We start from the raw sequence: 19,465 nt of genomic DNA on the forward strand, positions 1-19,465 counted from the left end.
TCAAGACAAAGTCTTATTTTACGGTACATTTTTCCTTTGTACTTTTATCAAAAACACGTAACAATAGACTTCATCTGTAAAGTGTCATCTCGTAGCGAAATGCCGACTCCGCAACCATACAAACCTGCTCATGTCATGTGTGGGGCCACACATAGATTTATGGAACAAAATTCAGACCGCAGAGGACAGTTGTTTTCAACTGTTCGATGGTTTTTACCCCTACAACCCATCAGTAGAGTAGAACACGGCGAGGATTTTACGTGCAGAAATTCAAAATATAGCCAACGTCAAACACACATCCAACGACTACTTCTCCATTTATTTATTTTCAAAAAACCACTCCATCGCCTTTCCCTCTCCCTCTCTCTCTCTCTCTCTCTCTCTCTCTCTCATTCATCACTCTCGCTCACACGGAATGCAACTCTCCGAGCCCTAGATTCTCCCCGTCATCAACCCAATCCTTCGATCTGTCCATAGCCTCGACACCAAAATCACTCCGCTCAAGAGTCACGACGCCAATGCAAGACTTCATCGGCTCAGTCCGCCGATCTCTCGTCTTCAAGCCCTCCGCCGGCGGCGCCGACGACGACGGAGGGGGCGGATTCGGAGGCATCGTGGAGAAGATCGGTTCGAGTATACGAAAATCGAGGATCGGGCTCCTCTCGAAGCCGCCGCTCCCCGCGCTCCCACCGCCGATTGCCAGGTCCGACATGGTCAGAGCCAAGAGGAAGGAGAAAGAGGACGCCTCGCCGCCGGTCCGGTGGCGTAAGGGAGAGTTGATCGGGTGCGGCGCGTTCGGGAGGGTTTACATGGGGATGAATCTCGATTCTGGAGAGCTCCTTGCCATCAAACAGGTTAAATTTATTTTTATTTTTGTGTGTGTGTGTAGTTTTTGAATTGTTTGGAAGGATTTCCGCACGACCTAGGTCACGTAATTCTCCGGTAAGACTCTTCGCTTTTGCTGTCAATCCTTGCTCTGCGCTTCCGCTATTAATCACAGATTTTGGTAAGTTTGAGATTTCGAACGCGTGCTCCATGTGACGTATTAGAGATTATTTCACCAAAATTACAAGCAATCTAAAAAGTATAAAGTTATGACCAAATGTGAGAAAAGTTCAATAAGGGCGAAAACTATTTAAAAAAGGAAATTTTATTGTCTTATTGTTCATATTTGTTGCATTTTTTTTTTATTTCGTTTGATATAGTCAACTCTTCTCGTTGAGATGAATGATTAATCACAAAATATTTAGCAAAAATTTAAGAAAAAGACTCGCTAAGTGTTAACAATAAGAACTACTTTTAATTTAGGAGAAACACCTCCTTAGGACACAACTTGCTGATTCCTCTCTTTTTTCGAAAATATTATTGGGTGGTCCTGGGGCAAGGTCACTTGGCGTCCAATCCCTGTAATAACCTCTCAACTATGTAATGGGCTTCATGTTGAGTTGGATGTTTCATTTTTAGTTTGTTTTTTGATTTTTGATGTAGTTGTTTTTTATGTATGCAGGTTTCAATTGCGGCCAACAGTGCTTCAAAAGAGAAAACACAGGTTAGAGTTCAGAGTTTGTGATGTCCAAGTTTATTGCTTTATTTTACTTTTGTAGCTTAAATCAGAGATTTATGTCATTGGTTCTTACAATTGGTGTCTGAAGAATTGCATTTGTGGTAACAAATTTGTTACTTTTGTATGTTTGTTATGTTATTGGTTATTACAATCAGAGAGTTATGTTATTGGTTTATTTATTTATTATTTATGTTATCCTAATTAGACTGAATTGCCTTTTCATTTTCTTGATTTTTGTATTTTAATTTGCTTTTTAGGCCCACATTAGAGAGCTAGAGGAAGAAGTGAACCTTCTTAAAAACCTTTCACATCCGAACATCGTTGTGAGTATTGGATTTGCACTCTGATTGACGCATCAGTTTCCTTTAGTCTGACTTGTATTATATTTTGTTCTGTTGTTCTGACTGTACCTGTCTTCCTTTTTTCCGCAAGAGATACTTGGGAACAGCTAGAGAGGAGGAATCTCTGAATATTCTGTTAGAATTTGTTCCGGGTGGATCCATCTCATCACTTCTCGGAAAGTTTGGCTCATTCCCGGAGTCTGTAAGTTGATCATCGCTTGAATTCTAGAAGTTTCTGTTTTGAGATTGAAATATTCACTTGAATTAGCCCTCAACCACAGTCCACAGACAAATACCTGCTTATTGAACTTAATAATTTGTGGGAGGGTATTGAAAGTTCTCTTGGAACCTGTTTTCCAATAGGTTGTAAGACTATTTAATATTTGTGAAACTTGCACATTTGCTGTGTGAAACTTCTCACTAAATATGTACGCTGAGCAGGTTATAAGAATGTACACAAAACAGTTGTTGTTGGGATTGGAATACCTTCACAGGAATGGGATAATGCACAGGGACATCAAGGTGTCTACTGTCTCTCCTCTCTCTCTCTCTCTCTCTCTCTCTCTCTCTCTCTCTCTCTCTCTCTCTCTCTCTCTCTCTCTCTCTCTCGATTCACATGTACCTTTATATATCTGCGCAAAACATGTATATATTTATTTATGATTTGACAATGGACGATTTCTTTCAGGGAGCCAACATCCTTGTCGATAATAAGGGGTGCATAAAACTTGCAGACTTTGGTGCATCAAAGAAAGTTGTTGAACTGGTATAAACACCATTTTATCGGTTTTCTATTTTGATTTGCTTTTGTAAATTTTTCTGTAGTTTCCTTTCCAAGGTTGTATCCTGTCCCACTAAACATGCCTGAGCTATTTATGTTGCTACAGGCTACCATGACTGGTGCGAAGTCAATGAAGGGCACTCCATATTGGATGGCTCCTGAAGTTATCCTTCAAACTGGGCATAGCTTGTGAGTACAATCATTTCCATGGTTATAGCTCATCAGTTTTAACTTCTGTCTTGAGGTCTTGAAGTGGTAATCATATATTTCCACTGCACATGGTACACATTTTGTGAACATCTTCTTAATGGAATGAAGTACTAACATTCTGTCCTCTATTTCAGTTTCCACAAGTATCTACTATAAGCTATCATGTAAGAATTAATCGCTGGAATCTTCCCAGTTTGGGTATGGGGGACTGGATAAACTTTACTACCCAATAGCTCTTGGACTGTATTCGTGATTGGTGGTTTTGGTATCAGAGCTGACTCGCACACTGTGGACTCGGAGGTGCTAGACGTCTATTGTCCTGAACTATTTAAGAACGAGTCATTGTAACTGGAAATGACCAAAGGGGTTAACTATGGTGTCTGGGGCCTGACTCTTACATAAGACGTTCACATGGGAGGTCTTTGGTGTATGAGTAGGTGCAGTGAACCAAAATCCTATCCTTAGTTAGCCATTTCTGGACGAGTTCCTTGTTGTTTTTGCAGTGTCACTTATCACATTTATTTTGTGAAGTCTTGTAAAAATTCTCACAATGTAACTTCATTAAAGTAGAAACATTGGACTTTACTAGGCCAATACTCAAAAGTAAACAATGTATAGTACTCATAGCATTACACATGTATGAATTATGGAGCACAATTACATCCATGCCCCCATAATATCTATACGAAGCTGTTGAACAAAATCATGGAACAATAAATATCACAATATTAAGACTTAATTAACGAATGATTTAGTAGTATCATGTCCAAGACTTGCTCTACTTGCAATTGTCGACTTTTCCTCTTTCTCTTTTCATGCTTCCCACAATTTCAAAAAAGAAACGAAGAAAAAGAATCCATAGAACCTAACAGCACCTTCAATGCGTGTGGAGCTGCTTTGCCTCATTGGTATAATAGATTCTTGGTGCTTTGCACACATGCATGTGCACCACTTTGGTCCTACACCTCATTTTGTGGTGGTTTGACCTCATTGGTTTCTATCAAAATCTTTCAGCTCTGCCGATATATGGAGTGTTGGATGTACTGTTATTGAGATGGCTACAGGAAAACCTCCTTGGAGCCAGCAGTATCAGGAGGTACGTAAAGCTTCCATCTGCTTTCACTTTCCTGCTGCAGTACAAATATATATTTTGTTTGATTACGACGTTGAAACTTAGTTAAGGCGTGAGTTCATTTCTTAATGAAACACTAATTGTTGCTCTTTTCAGGTAGCTGCTTTATTTCATATTGGGACTACTAAATCTCACCCACCCATACCAGACCATCTTTCTCTTGAGGCAAAAGATTTTCTGCTAAAATGTTTGCAGAAGTATGTTCGTCATGCCTATTACTTTTGTTCCTGTCTTCTTATGTTCGTACTGTACTGTCCCTTGAATTTCAGAAAATGATACTAATAAGTTTCTAAGAATATGACTTACGTAGGGTTGTTTCATTTGTAGGGCTGTTTCACCACCAATTTGTTTCTTTCTCTAATCTTTCTTTTTTGTTGTTGCAGGGAACCAAACTTTAGGGCTGCAGCAGCAGTTCTGTTGCAGGTACTTTTGCAGTTTATGTTATTTTATCTTTCTATTTTCACATTCATGAAAGGCTAACTCTGGCATACAAGTGGCGGTGCCACATAGAGACCAAGAGGGGCATGTTGGTCCCTTCTAATTTTATAATAATACAGTTCTCACTATAATATCAAAACATGTACTCAATTTCTCCCTCTCTATAATTTCAATGTGCCCTGTTTCCTTTAGTTTGTCAATAAATATTAACGAGTTGCTTCTTTCAAGTTTTATTTTGCCTAACAACCTGCTTTGTATATCATATCTCTAGTCCTATCATTCTCTCTTCCTTTTCTTTCTCTACTGCTTCTTCTCTTGCACCATTGTTTACCACTATTGTGGCCCCCGCTCTAGTAGCTTCCTGCTATTTGTGGCCATTGTATTATGCCTGTCGTATGTGGCCCATGTTTAATTTACCAAATTTTGTGATACCATCACTATCTGGTGCCATAATGGGTTCATGATTGAGTTTAGATCTTTGGTTCAAACTATTTTTGCCCCTCTTGGATCGATTTCCTCGCTCTGCCACTGTTATATTTGTACGTGCAAAGACCAGTTACACTGCAATTGAACACTCCTTGTTCTGATAGTATGCATCATTGTTAGATAGTAAAAGTGGTGTAACCGTTTCCTAATAAACCAAGCGCAGCCTTGTTCCCCACTCAGTTGGGGTGGGCTATAGGTCTTCCATTTAGGTCTTCCCATCCCCCGAACATTGCCATTAACAATAATGTTATCACCCTCCGTTGCTATCACTTGTACCTATCTTCATTGTATTTTACCAAACCACCTTAATGGGTTATCTCTTATCTTCAACTAGTGCCCTACCATTTCCTGAATGTTTTGATTCCTATAGGCTACATATAATCCCCATGAAACTGTTTTACTGATAGATTCTTTTTCTTTCGTTGGAACTGTTTTACTAATATACTATATTTTGTATGCTTTCGCCTCGTCATCTGCAGCATCCATTTGTTATGGGGCAATATCAGGAAACTGATCCTGTGTCGCGTGCTTCGGTAATGGGTGGTTTAACTGTATGTAGCCTTCCTACTTGACACCATGCAACTTTTCTTGACCTTGCTTTGCATTCTTATGAATCCTAAAATCATCAGGAAAATTCTGGAAAACGGATGGCAACACCTGAAATGGAGTTTAAGACCTCGTAAGTATTTGTGTCAAATTCAATGAAAAGCTACCAGATATATCTGTAATTATGATTCTTGAGGTTGCATTTATTCTCTGACATCGATCCTGGTATCAGGACAACCTACACTCGGTTGAATGATGTTCATAATAGTGTGAGGTGCTCGACTATATATCCTGACAAGTTCTCAAGAAACAGCACCCTTTGGGCATCAAACAATCGTGATGATGACATGTGCCAGATGGATGATGATCTTGTTTTTGGATCATCAACAAAGTTTGACTCCCCTTTACTTTCCGATGATTTCAACAAGGTGCATATTTCCTTTATATGCCCCAGACAAGGTCTGGTATTTGCCAGAATCGTAACTTTTTGACAACTAATAGGCTTGTTCTGTGTTAATCTAGAGTTTTAATCCAATGTCGGAGCCCAATGATGATTGGCCATGTAAGTTTGATGGAAGTCCAGAGATAGATAAAAGTGGAGTCAACTCTTTTTCTGGTCAGACAGTTAATAAGGCTGCTGACAGTACTGTATCATATTGTAATGTGGACAATGATTTCACGTTTCCAAGTGAGCCCTCAGTAGCTGAGGATGATGATGATGTTACTGAGACGAAAATCATAGCATTCCTTGAGGAGAAGGTATTATTGCTTCCACTTTTTTTCCTTAATGGTAATCTGAAATCATGCGATTAATTTTCACTACGCAATGTCTCATTGTTTTCACTCCTAAAACTATAGGCTATAGATCTGAAGAAGCTGCAAACGCCTCTGTATGAAGAGTTCTATAATTCGTTGAATGCATCCTGCTCGCCAAATGCTCTTGGGACTGAAAACAAAGAAAACGTTTCAAATAATTTATACTTACCTCCTAAAAGCAGGTCACCCAAACGAGTGTCCAGTAGAAGATTTTCTGCAGCTATTGATGTTGCCTATACTGCTAGTGCTAGCTCTGGGAGTCAGTCCCAACATTTATCAAATATTGGTGTTGAAGCTGATCAAACTCTGCCGCAAGTACAGCAATCCAAGCCTAGTGAATGGAAAGAGCGTATGATTGATGCTCAGCCGGAGCTGATTAGCCCAAGGTTTGTTAGTAGATGTTCTGATGCTTGCTTTAGTTTATGTTCCTTGTGGTGGACATGTTTCCGATAACTAGAGAGTGAATAATGTTTTAATGGCAGTGCAAGTTTCTCTGAGAGACAACGAAGATGGGAAGAGGAGCTTTATGAAGAGCTTGAAAGGAAACGAGGCAAGTGCAATGTCCCCTGCTATTGACAAAAATACTTGTGTGCCATTGTATTTCTTGTGACCTGCTGCTTGCTGGTCTTAAGGACCTTCCGCTGTCTGTTCTCTCTCGACATTATCTGATTCTTGGTTCTGGGGGATCAACCATCGAAAATCTTTGCCGATAAAGAAAGAAAAATCAGTGAGAAAAGTTAGTTTACTTAGGACACTCCTGCCATTGTATGTGACTCAACTCTAGCACAACACTCCTGTTATTGGCGGGAAGAGCAAGTCCTTGTACTTGAAATCTATGTTCCATGGACTTGGACACAGTGTCGGATATGGATGTGTGTCCAGGTCGCTATGTCTTGGAGTTTCCATCTAAAGAACATGGGGGACATGCCAAAATTTCCTATTTCTTATTATTTTATGCTTTCATGGTAAGTTTGAATTACAAAATATGCTTGATAGGTATATGTCCAACTAAAAGTGTCGGACACGAATCCCATACCCTGTGCCAAGTGTCTAGCGTCTGTCAAGGGTACTTAGTAGATTCAGAAAAGTCCACGGAATGTAGCTTGAAATTTGTATGAAATGTAGGACACAAGTTTCTAAGAGGTTTAAATCTCTTTTGACTTGTTTGATTGCAACGGGTAGTCCTGTTGCATATCGCTTATTGAACAACTGGAAGTCTGAAACCAAAATCTTGTGTTACTGCCGCATGCTTGATATTTGAAGGATTTGAACCGGAGGACTCTTCAGTCTTTCACTTGGTCCTCAGAAAATCATCAAAGCTCCCGAACTTCTAAGCTGTGGACCAAAAGTTTGTGACTCGTTCTGAACTCAAGTCAAGGGTTTTCGCTGATTGACCTCACGTAAAATGTTGCTCCATATTTTTGCACTTTCTTGATAACTCCTCCATCCTCTTTCTGCGTTTTCTGTAGGCTTTAGGCTTGACCCGGGCATCATCTTATCATCTAACGACTTTGCTGCATGTCTCATTATTGTTGGTCCATCAGAACAATGCTTTTGGAATCCGGAAAAGTAATACTGATCCTGATTCTCGGAACTTATATGCATACTGACCAGTTATACTATTTCCATTTGGGTTTAATTTCGTAAACGAAGTGATTGGGAATATTGCAGGGAGAGTTTTTCTGATTAGCTTTGTTAGCTTTCTTGGAGAAATTGCTTGTTGCTTGAATTTTGCCACCTGTAGTGCTCCTTAAATAGTGCTGCGATCACTTAAGATACATATATACAGTAACACATATCGTCTTGCACCATCTGCTTGTTAATTTTTACTCAAAAAGATCTCCGAAGCCAGTAGTGGAGCGTGAACTGATTCAGGACACCATTTTTTTCCTTCACTTAGTTATTTAGATACCTGTACTTGGTTTAAGAGTTCCTCCCCATGAAATCTTGACAAGAGATCTGTTTACTGAAGTGCAAAGAGAAGCTCTGATCTGTGAAATGAACCTGGTTTACTAGGTCTAATAGTCCACTTGCTCATAGGAGCACACCCTTCAGGTTTTCTTGACATTGTGTGATTGTTGTCTTTGTTGAGGGTACATGAAAGTTGCTGACTCTGAATTAGTACACAACTGCACATACTGACAGTGAAGTTTTTTCTGAGGCATAACCATTGGAACTCGCTATTGCAGAGATGATGCGTCAAGCAGGCGTAGCGAAGACACCATCTCCAAAGGACCGAATTGTAAATCGACAGAAAGATCGGTCTAGGTTTGCTTTTCCGGGGAAATGAATGTAAGTTCTTGACGCCTAGTCAAAATCACTGCAACTCGACGTCTTATTTTTCTTTGTTGCCCTTATGAGAAAATGACAGTTTTGTAGGAGGGAAAGGAGGACATCTCCAAATGATTTATCGAAGGAAGTGAGCTAGAATTTGCAATTCAAGTCATACAAATGGATCTGCTCATATTGATACAGGTTTCTTTCAAAAAAACAAAAAAATCATGCTTCCATATAGATTCATGTATTTTAGCTCTGCAATTTGTGAAAATTCTGATATAGAGAGAGTGGCTATCAAGGCATTTCCGGATGGATTATTGCCGTAGTGAGTCAAGACACCAATCTATTGTATCGAGTCATTGTGGTTCACCCAGGAAATATTATTCCTCCTGTAAGCTAAATTTTGTAATATGCGTTGTATTGGAATTACGAAACACTGACTGAAGTGAAATTTTCAGTTTGGTACAGTGAGGCTGGTCTTTGTAACATGGTTGATTGAAGTGGTGGTGAGCTGCGACATGTATGCTTTGGCATTTTCATGAATCGTACATGCCTGAATCCTGTATACTTCTGGATCATAAATTTTTGAAGGGGTATTGGAAAGGGAAAATTTATTGCCAAATCAATTACTTTGCTTTCTCTATCAATTTATAACTTCTTGTAAATCCGTCCACAAATCAATGATTCACAACATGCACAGCCGAAATACACATGCAAAAATTGTAACTTACAACTTACGTGTAATTCGAAGAGCCGAAGTATGGATCTTGCTGAAATTTGTTTGTTTACGGATGCTTAACATACACATGCACACTCATGTTTTTATTTTGATCGGCAAAAAGAAATTTTATTAGAAAAGCTTGATAAGTTTACATAAAAGAAGAAGAAGAAACCTAACACGATGATATTGATACATGGGATAAGAAAAGAAACACCATGATATTGCGCACTTACCGTGGTAGCTAGATATTGTACTAAACTCCATACTTCTAAATGTGAAATCTGTTTGTCATCGGCGTCTGATTTTCTCTTAGCCTAAGTTTGAGTAACGAGAATCAGCTCTCTAAAAATAAATTAAAGAATGATGCATATCTGATAACTGTTTTGGTCCTATGTATAGTTTGGCAAAGTCAAATTAGGAAGCATTATAGTTAGGGGGAAGGAATGATTGCAACAGCTAATGAAGGAACATGGAATCGTTTAGGCCACCTGGATCTTGCCCATAGTCTCCTCTTGATGATCCTCATGTTTCCTAATGGATTAACATGCATGATGGAACTTGTCTCTAGTCAAAGTTTTCCCATCAACATACCGAAAAGAAAAGAAAATCCCATTTGTGTTTTTCCTTATGAGATGCAATACAAAACCCACCAACAAAATTCAATCAAGTTGGGTTGGTGAAAGTCAAAAGAAGAGGGCAATGTTTTTTCTTTTGCTTTTTTGAGTGTTGGTGAGGGCATGGATTTTGAATGGAGGCTGTGTTTGCAAATGATAGGAAGAGACTAAAGTAGTGCATGAAGAGAGAGGTGTTTGGATGGGTATGTCTTTTTTCCCCTCTTTTTTGCAATTACTTAAAAGAGAAGACTTTTGATGGCAAAAGCCTGGATTATTGGAGATTTATGTGAATAAGAAAGGTGAAAGGACAACAATACATAAAATCAGTTGAAATCATGGAGAGACAGAAATATCTACACCTAAAAAGTTTAGTAGCAGAAGAATATTCCATGTCTGCTTCTCATGATTTTGCATCTATACTATCCATTCCGTTTCAATTTATTTGTCCACTTTTTGTATTATTTCGGATATCTCAAAATTTTATCCCTATTTTTAAGTAATACTCCCTCTGTTTCTTTTAAAATATCCTGCTTCGTAACTCCAACTTATTAAGAAAATATTATCATTACACCTTTCACATCAACTTTTACCTCTACTTTTCCTATTTACCCTCTATGGAGACATCATCATTATACTTTTACTCACTAACTTTTCAAAATGGAATCTATTTTTAGGGGCAAAATGGAAAATGTACCAACTTTTACCCACTAATTGTACAAAATGGACACTTATTAAGAGACAGCTCAAAATGAAATACTGGAATTATAAAATGGGACGGAGGGAGTAAATCTTTTTATATGCAATACGAATATTGTTTGATGGACGATTTTATGAGTGACAGTATGTTGAAATTGGACAAATAAATTGGGATGGAGAGAATATAAAGTATGAGTTTGCTTTTATTTTTCATTGAAGGACAAAGGTGGGATTGGTCTCTTAGTATGGACTCGGCTTTCTCCATTTTGCATTTTGTGGGCCCATATAGGGTTCACATTGATGATCAAAACCGTTCATCATGTAGAACTCCTCAATACGAGTGATCATACCAAAAATCACATTCAGCAAATTTGTATAATTGTATTGCTACCTGATCAGAACATATGAACTTGCAACCAACGGGTTCCTATCCAGTGTGCCCAACACCATTTTTAACAAATATAGATGTTTCGATCAAGTATCAATACAGATCCAATGAGCGTGATTTTTGGTATGGTCACTCGTCTTGACGAGATCTACATGATCAACAGTTCCGATCATCGATGTGGGCCTTTCATGAGCCCACAAAACGCAAACTGGACGGGAGACTGGAGAGAAAGAAACTGAAGGAGAGCCGAGTCATCTCAATATTAGTCAAGATGCGTGTAAACTGGTCCGGTTGCTTGAGTTATTAAGAAAACGTGGCCTTAAATAGCCAGTGTTCCATGTCTTTCACGCTCTCCACCACCACCATGCAATGCCTCACCAAAACGATAAGGTGGACCTTATTTGAATAACAATACGAAGCCTCATAGTCGTTCAATTATTTCTTTTGTTTCCTTTTTTGATATTTCTTTAATTACCAATTAAGGAAAACTAGCCTCCACTACCTATATCTTAATTTGCCTTAGACATGAACTAGGGCATAATTGAATTTTTTCTTAATTTATACCTCAGGTGTTTTGATCAATTTACACGCATCTCAATTAAAAAAATTCAAAACATCAACCAAAAAAAAGAAGGAATATTGGTAATGTGACCGTCCGTGAATCGTGATGGCTCGTGCCATTCATTCACAATCTTGTGGGCTATGATGCAAGTTTGAGTCACAAAATCCACTGCTCTAAATGAAAACATATTCTGTTTTTTTTTAGGAAATTGACTTCTACACTCTCATTTTTACCACATACACTCTTTTTTTTGTCTTTATTTGGTATGAATTTAGTCTATTGCCCTTTAATGTGTGAAAAAAGTGAACTTATGAAAGGGTAAAAAGGTAAATTCACATGAATAAAACAAAAAAGGAGTGTATGTGATAAAAAATGGAGTGTAGAAGTCAATTTCTTTTTTTTATCGGCAACAAAATGTATTCAAAACTCAACAAAGGGTATATTGAGGAGGCCAACTCTAGATACAAGGAAGGACTTGAACCATAGGGAAGGCCGGATAAAAGAAAAGAAAGAAAAAAAAAATTACATCCAACAAAAGGTTGAATGAAACTACAAAGAGAGAAATGAAAATTCATTATCTCCATCAATGACTTTCATATAAATACCATGAGATAGTTGAATCAAACTTTTGTGGAGTAACAGAAAAATAAATGTGAGAACCCCCAAAAGGAGTCCCACATTGGTAATTAGAGGTGGGAATATTATATAGTATATATGGCCACTTCCACCAGCTACTATTAATTTCAAGTTAACTTTTTGAGTCACGTGATTAGGTTAAGGGTTAGAAGTTAGTTGGGGTGGGTCATCATAGTTGGTATCAGAACACAATCTTGATTTATATGGTGGGGGTCGGCCACCTCTCAAATCTAGTTGGGAGAGATTGTGAGAACCCAAAAAGAAAGGAGTTCCACATCACTAAGATGTAGGAATATTGTGTAATATATATAAATGTAACGACCCGAATTTTTGATCCAATTTTTTTTTTAAATATAATATTATTATAATTATTTTTCTTAACGCAATTCTTTTTTTTTTAAATATAATTATGCATGCACACTCCTTCCCCTCCCTCACCTCAAACTCCTTCCATCTCTTCCTCTTCTACATAGTCTTTACTTCCTCCCTGACCCTAAAACCAAGCCCAATTCATCCATTCCAAATCCCATGAACCAAACTCCATTAAATTCACTATTATTCTCTTCCACCAAAATTCACTTATAAATACCCCACCCCATTGACCCACGAAAATACCACGATATTTCTCATACTCCACCGATCAGAAAAGAAGAGAAAAACAAAAGAAAACCAAGCTCCAATCAATGGAGTTTTAAAGAGAGAAAGTTAGAGCGAGAAAAGTGGGTTTCATAGCTACGTTCAACCGAAACCCAATTCCCCCATTCCAATCACTTCCTACAACTCCAAACATCCGTAAACATCATCCAATTCGATCCCAAGGTCTCCCGATCAAAGAACCCGAAAGCCTTCTTTTCCAAAATTCAAGATTCGTTTTTAAATTAATCCGATCCAATTCAAGATATTATAATACATTAGAACCTCTTCTCCAAGTATATTAAGTGTTTATATGTTTAACTCTATGTCCCGAACGAAAAAAATATAGTTCACTGTGCATTTTCTGTTGTATTTACCAATTTGATATTATTTTTGAGTCTGACATTTTATTTATAATTATTTACGAAGAAGATGACCTCTATGATATTTATTTTAATATCTTTCTGATATTAAAATTATGAAAAACTACTGACATGATATTATTTTATTTCAATGTAATATCATCTCAGTATAAAACGTATTAATTATATTATTTTAATTTATCTGGTAAATTGAGTTGATTAATAAAAGTTTTTAAATTAATAATACTCCTATTTATTAATTTTAGATGTTTCGAAATATTTTTGCGACCTTCCAAACCACATTTCTGTCACTCGAACTATTTTTTCTAGAGTTTTCACACCTCAAAGATCATAACTTGTTAAGATCATATTTTTTTATTTAATTACCTATTTATTAAATTATTTATTAGTTATCTATCAAAGTTTTACAAACGAAAAATCTTTGCGATCTTCCAAACAATGTTTTAACACCCAAACTAATTTTTTTTGGACTCCTTGCATCTCAAAGATGATATCTTGTTAAATTAAATATTTTTTTATTTAATTTAATATTTATTGTTATTTCTATAGTGTTTCCAATCAAAATTATTTTACGACCTTATAAACTATATTATTAATGCCCGAGTAATTTTATTTAGACTCCTTACATTCCAAAGATGAAACTTTGTTAACCTTAACATATTTTAATTTATAAATTATTTATTATCTATTTACTTCACTTTCGGCCACTTTATTTAACGTCTTCATTTAAATTAATTCCGGGAACCTCCGAACCAAACTTTTGACACTCGAGCATATTGCGTAGGACCGTTAGGACTCTTACTAAGGTCAAGATAATTTTTCTAATATTTTTACATAATTAATGTATTTAATTAGTTCTTAATCAATCTAATTTCTTAGAAATAATTAATAAGAGCCTAAAATAAATATTTTTAAAAATTTTCTTTTCAGTTCTTACTTTATTAATGACATCTTGATCATGCAAGACTAAGGGCAACGGCCCATTCATAAGAGGTTGTGTGATTGAATTACTTGTTATTTGTTTTAATTATTATTCGTTTTAATTGTATATTGCACCGATACTTGATTTGAATGCTAGATTGGACCCTAGAGACATGGGGGGTATGTGAAATAGAATTTACCTAGACGATACTAGGTAAGGGATGAATGGGAAAGTTTTATTTTTAAATTGCCTGCAGGCGTGATGTTGAGAAGTGATGAGTTGGATGTGGAAATTTGAAACTGGCAAAGTAAGCCCAGTGATGAATTTGATTTAGAACTGGCAAAGTAAGTCCAGTGATGATAAAACCTGGCGGTGGTCCAGCGATGTTTGTGATGATAAAACCTGGCGGTGGTCCAGTGATATTTTCTGATGATAAAACCTGGCGGTTGTCCAGCGATGATTGTGATGATAAAACTCGCTGATTGTGATGATAAAACCTGGCGGTGGTCCAGCGATGTTTGTGATGATAAAACCTGGCGGTGATCCAGTGATATTTTCTGATGATAAAACCTGGCGGTTGTCCAGCGATGATTGTGATGATAAAACCTGACAGTGGTCCAGCGATATTTGTGATGATAAAACTTGGCGGTGATCTAGTGATATTTTCTGATGATAAAACCTGGCGGTTGTCCAACGATGATTTTGATGATAAAACCTGGCGGTGATCCAGTGATATTTTCTGATGATAAAACCTGGCGAGTGTCTAGTGATGAATTAATAGACTGACGTGTGTCCAGTGATGATTGTGAAGTGATTTGTGAAGTGGTGTATAAGATAGGCGAACCCTAGTTGTGATTCAGACATGATAAGCTTTCCCATTGTTGTAGTTATTGGGGTACACACTCGGTACATAACTGAGGTGTATCTGCGACAGCAAAGGGAAGTGATCTCATGAGACCGAGCATGGCTAGCGATTGGGGGAGGAAAGATCTCGTTGAGAGATCTTAGATTTCAAATTAGGTTAATGGATAGTAATAACTGGTTTATATGGAAAAATCTCTGTTTTACTTTTTCGCATTACTATTATTCTGTTGTTTGCTATCTGTAAAGTAAGGGGGGTGGTTGGGTTGGATTATTCTATTAGGTGATTTATCACTCACGGATACGTCTGTATCCTGGCAAATCGTTTGCTTTGGCGATCAATTTGCCAGAGGACGCAGGATTCAATGAAGGGGATCCAATGATGGTGCAGTTCGACACGGAAAGAATATCAGGAACGGAGATCGAGTATGCTTGGGATTCGTGTCAAGCCTAGAGTCAGCTCTGAAGTTAATGTATTTTGATTCAGTAAATTTATCTTGAGATTGTAATAGCTAAACCTTTATTTTGAAAATTTTTATTTATTTAGCAAAAATTTTCTAAAGAATCATTTTATTTTGCTTTCGAAAAATCGGGACGTTACAATATATATGGCAATGCCCACCAACTTCTATTAACCTGAGGTTAACCTTTTGAGTCAGGTAGATAGACTAAGGGTTAGCAGATCAGCTGGGACAGATCGTTACAATAAAACTCAAGACAAAGTCGTCTGTCCAAATCCTAACTCCGCCGCTGCAACGATGGGTTACATATGGAATGCAAAAGGCATTACCATGCTAATGGATATGACAAGGATTGGCATCAATTAATGAAAGCATTAATGGAAGGTTGAGAGATGTTCAATTGGTCATATGTGGAGTGCAAGCTAGCTAGCTAGCACATTTTCACCCACATCATAGAGGGAGCAAATAGGGTGATAACAACCACTATTGAGATTGATCAGGATGTGAACAATATTGAGCTGCCCATTACTATACTGTGGTTCATGTGTGCCTTTTCCTTTCCTAATTTTTAATTTTATGATTTTTGGAGAATTCAGTGACTTCTATGTAATCACGTTTTTCTTCTTTCCCTTTATGATTTTTTTTCCCTATAATTGCCACTATTTTAGTACCACAAGACTTGAAAGGTCCACATTAATTTAGACGAATTAAACTGTAATTTTGTGGATAATCATCAACGAATGACATGGCCGAACATATTTGAACGTGTGAGAGAGAGAGAGGTGTTATCCACAACAGTCATAGATAATCTAGCTTTTAATAATCGATTAACAGTCATAGATAATCTATGACTGGTCATAAATTAAATGAATTCTGACCATTAATTATAACAATGGACGGTCAGAGATTGATTGTGTAAAGAGTTTTTGAACAACAATTGTGCGCGTATCATTTTTGCATTTTTCTTTTTTTGACTCACTAACGTCACTTTCTTCTTCTTTTTTTGGTGAAACTGGTCCAGCAGTGAATTAATGCCATACCTAAGCTAGCTAGCTAGGCCCATCCACATTTTAGTGTTGGCATTGAATATGTATGTGTCGGCAGCAGTACTGTTAACGCCACACTTTTGTTTTGAAAATTCTAGCTTTTAATTATGTGGGGTGAGATCCATTGGTGCCAGACGCGCGCCCTCCGGACGTGACCTGGCTCAAGAAAATGACTTGGCTCAAGAAATAGCAAAATTATTTTTGGGTGATCAAAGGATGGATGACTTGGCTCGAGAAATAGTCTTCCTTCCTCTATTTCCTTTAATTCCTAGTTCAATTGCCATTATGACGTATTGATGTCAATATCAGAATGGTTTAAAAGTTTTCCTTTATGTATGATGTTTTATCAGTGTTCTTAAAGGCGGTCGCCATGATTTCTCCTAAGCGGTTTGTTTAGGTACTCGGGAAGGCTAGGTGGCTAGCGGCCTAGGCGGCCACCTAGGGTCTGGACTCTCAAAAAAAAAAAAAAAACTTAATTGCAAGGCGGCGCCTAGATGCTAGGCGGTGGGTCGCCTCCCGACTAGCGCATAATGCTTTTAAAACACTGATTTTTTTGTTATGCTAAGTTTTCATTTATACCCAATTAAATGCTAGAAGCATGACAAAATTGTTGTTAGCATAAACTATTTTCCTTTTGTTACATTAGGATTACGTGAGCTTATTTTATATATTTTTTTAATAATAACAACACCTGAAAGAAACCAATGGTTAGGGCTAAAGTAAACTACCTATATTATTAAAGGTAAAAGGAAAAAAGGTCAATTGCTTCCCTCACGAAGTTGGCACTAAGGCCATCCACAGTGGTATAACCAAAAGACAATTGTTGTTAAAGTTAACAATATTTGTGCAAAAAATGGCTCACAATAGTATAATCAAACTTAGCAACATCCTTAGAAATAATCAAATTTTGGGCTTTGGATAACCAAAACTAGCAACCTTTTTCAATAATCAAAATTTGTGAACCCCACACTACATGAGTTAACTAATTCCAAAATTTATGTACACATGTATTTCAACTACTATTTTATTCTTCTCTTCTTCACTTGCTCTATATCTTCTTCACTTTAATCACAAACTGTTTCTCTTTTTTTTCCTTCAAAAGTGAAGCTCATATTTCTCGATCATCTATAATTTAACTCATCGTTGCTGGATTAAGGTATTTTACTCTTCTTTTACGTTTCTATTTTAGGCTGCATTCTTATGAATTTAACTTAAACTTAACTTAAATCTGAAAACTATCTTTATTTGAATTTTTTTCGCATTTTTTAGTTTTGCGCCAAACTTTTATAGGTTATTGATTCGTCTCAACGAGAGGAATCGGGAAAAGTTTTTTTTTTTTTACTTTTATTCAAGTATTTTGATAAATAATCACTTTTTAGCAAAAAAAAATTGATTTTTTCGACTAAAAAGTGGTTATTCATTTTTTTTGTTCCTCCCCCCATGGTTGAGTAAACAAAGAACCTTGCAAAAAAAAAAAAAAAAAAAAGGAAGAACCCTGCATTCTTTTCCAAATTTAAGAACACATCTGATTTTTTTTTTTGAAAGATTAAAAGAGTAGTGGATTTGTGATATAGGCTATAGGAATAGGAAGTAAAAAAAATCGGTGTTGTTTTGATAGATAACACTAGGAAGAACACCATATATTCGATATATTTTTGCCAAAAAAAAAAACGTAATGAAGGGAAGTGAATGGTGGGAAACAAAAGGGGAGAGAGAGATTGTGTGAAATTGTAGTGGACTCCTTATTTTGGTTATGGACTAGAAGTGACCATTGTGAACCTCAACATTGTTAAGCTTAGCAATCTCTTAAGTGAATAATCAAAAGCTGATGTGTTAACTTTTGGTTATCAATTTTTGATTATACCACTGTGGATGGCCTAACAATGCCAAACTAAAAAGCACAACACATACTTATCCATTCAAATATGCATGGCAACATAGATTTTCATTTTCTCTCTTTAAGCTATCACAGAAGCCAGAACAAGTTTCAGTAATGATCACACGAAACACTCTTTTCGACCAGGCCGCAAGAGTTTCTCTCGTGAATTCTCTTGTCCTGTCGTATATGGTCTGTCTATGACCGTATCAAGAAGGGCTTTAATTAAGTGTGGTAAGTGAGTTCGGATACCCCTTACTGCTAAACTAAAAATAAAACGATCAAACTACATTGGATGGTCAAACAATGAAGCCGCTTTAGGTAAAACAAAAAAATAAAAAAAATCAAGGTTTGCTTCGCGCCTAAGAATGAAATGAAGCATGATTCTCAATTGTTTAATTTATTGTTAGCAATTTGGATTTAGCAGTACGTTTGAGCTAGGAATGTGACAAACTTCAACAGGATTTGACATATTGAGCTGCTTTTCAAAGCATTCAACTTGATTCTTTTCTTCTTCTTTTTTCTCCTTATGGTAAGCTACTGGATGTGTGTTTACCAAAAAATTATAGGCATTAAAGGAAAGTAAATCCAGTAACAGCAGACCACTAACTATTCCAAGAAACAAGACAAGAAAGGCAAAAGGGAAGATGTTTGTGCTATAGCAAGTGTTGTATTGTAATTGGGTTAAGTATTAAACTTCTCTTTTGGCAAAGAAAGTGGAATTAGATTTTGAGGACCTACAAAAATAAACTCCCACCTAAACTTTTCTTGGCCTGAGGTTTAGGGGTTTTCTCCGATCTAAGGTCTCAGATTCGATTATCCTTACTAGCAATTCTTTGGGCGCCTCACCCTCACGTGTGAGCATGTGAAAAGGCGGTAGGAATTAATCCAAGATGCGCACAAGCTAGCCGAGAACACCCTGCACTATAAGAAATTAATAAAAACAAATGGAACTCACAAAAGGCTTTTTAAATCACCCTTTGCTTCATTGCCAAGAATATGTCTTCTTCCAAAAGGATTCAATGGAATCAATATTATGAGAATGCATTCCTTTTGGGGTAGTACTGATCATTTG

The 19,465-nt window shown here is 36.9% G+C and overlaps 1 protein-coding gene across 4 annotated transcripts; it reads left to right on the top strand.

Annotated features, from left to right (window-relative positions):
- The first annotated feature begins 305 nt into the window (after positions 1-305).
- On the top strand, positions 306-9,201 carry LOC131321628 (mitogen-activated protein kinase kinase kinase NPK1-like). Of its 4 annotated transcripts, XR_009198594.1 has the most exons (19): positions 308-854; positions 1,508-1,549; positions 1,822-1,887; positions 1,997-2,107; positions 2,347-2,427; positions 2,594-2,671; positions 2,793-2,875; positions 3,911-3,992; positions 4,125-4,225; positions 4,412-4,451; positions 5,432-5,503; positions 5,582-5,631; positions 5,731-5,926; positions 6,021-6,257; positions 6,357-6,700; positions 6,797-6,864; positions 8,504-8,606; positions 8,694-8,916; positions 8,948-9,057. XR_009198594.1 is itself a non-coding variant. In XM_058352512.1 (18 exons), exons 1-17 carry the CDS (start codon positions 519-521, stop codon positions 8,602-8,604), a joined length of 2,070 nt encoding a protein of 689 aa, XP_058208495.1. In that variant the 5' UTR covers positions 306-518; the 3' UTR covers positions 8,605-8,606; positions 8,694-9,201. The 4 variants fall into 4 exon arrangements, 3 of the variants coding, with proteins under 3 accessions (XP_058208495.1, XP_058208494.1, XP_058208493.1); XM_058352512.1 differs by having other exon boundaries at positions 306-854; positions 5,432-5,485; positions 8,694-9,201; XM_058352511.1 differs by having other exon boundaries at positions 307-854; positions 8,686-9,201.
- Positions 9,202-19,465: the final 10,264 nt, after the last annotated feature.

This window comes from Rhododendron vialii, chromosome 4a (assembly GCF_030253575.1).
Source record: "Rhododendron vialii isolate Sample 1 chromosome 4a, ASM3025357v1".
NCBI lineage: Eukaryota > Viridiplantae > Streptophyta > Magnoliopsida > Ericales > Ericaceae > Rhododendron > Rhododendron vialii.

What these genes read in the sequence shown, in the direction of transcription:
- LOC131321628 (XM_058352511.1), top strand. Translation starts at nt 519, where the DNA reads ATGCAAGACTTCATCGGCTCAGTCCGCCGATCTCTCGTCTTCAAGCCC. An exon ending in AGCTCCTTGCCATCAAACAG is followed by an intron (nt 855 to 1,507) that starts GTTAAATTTATT and finishes TTATGTATGCAG; the next exon opens with GTTTCAATTGCGGCCAACAG. An exon ending in CAAAGAAAGTTGTTGAACTG is followed by an intron (nt 2,672 to 2,792) that starts GTATAAACACCA and finishes ATGTTGCTACAG; the next exon opens with GCTACCATGACTGGTGCGAA.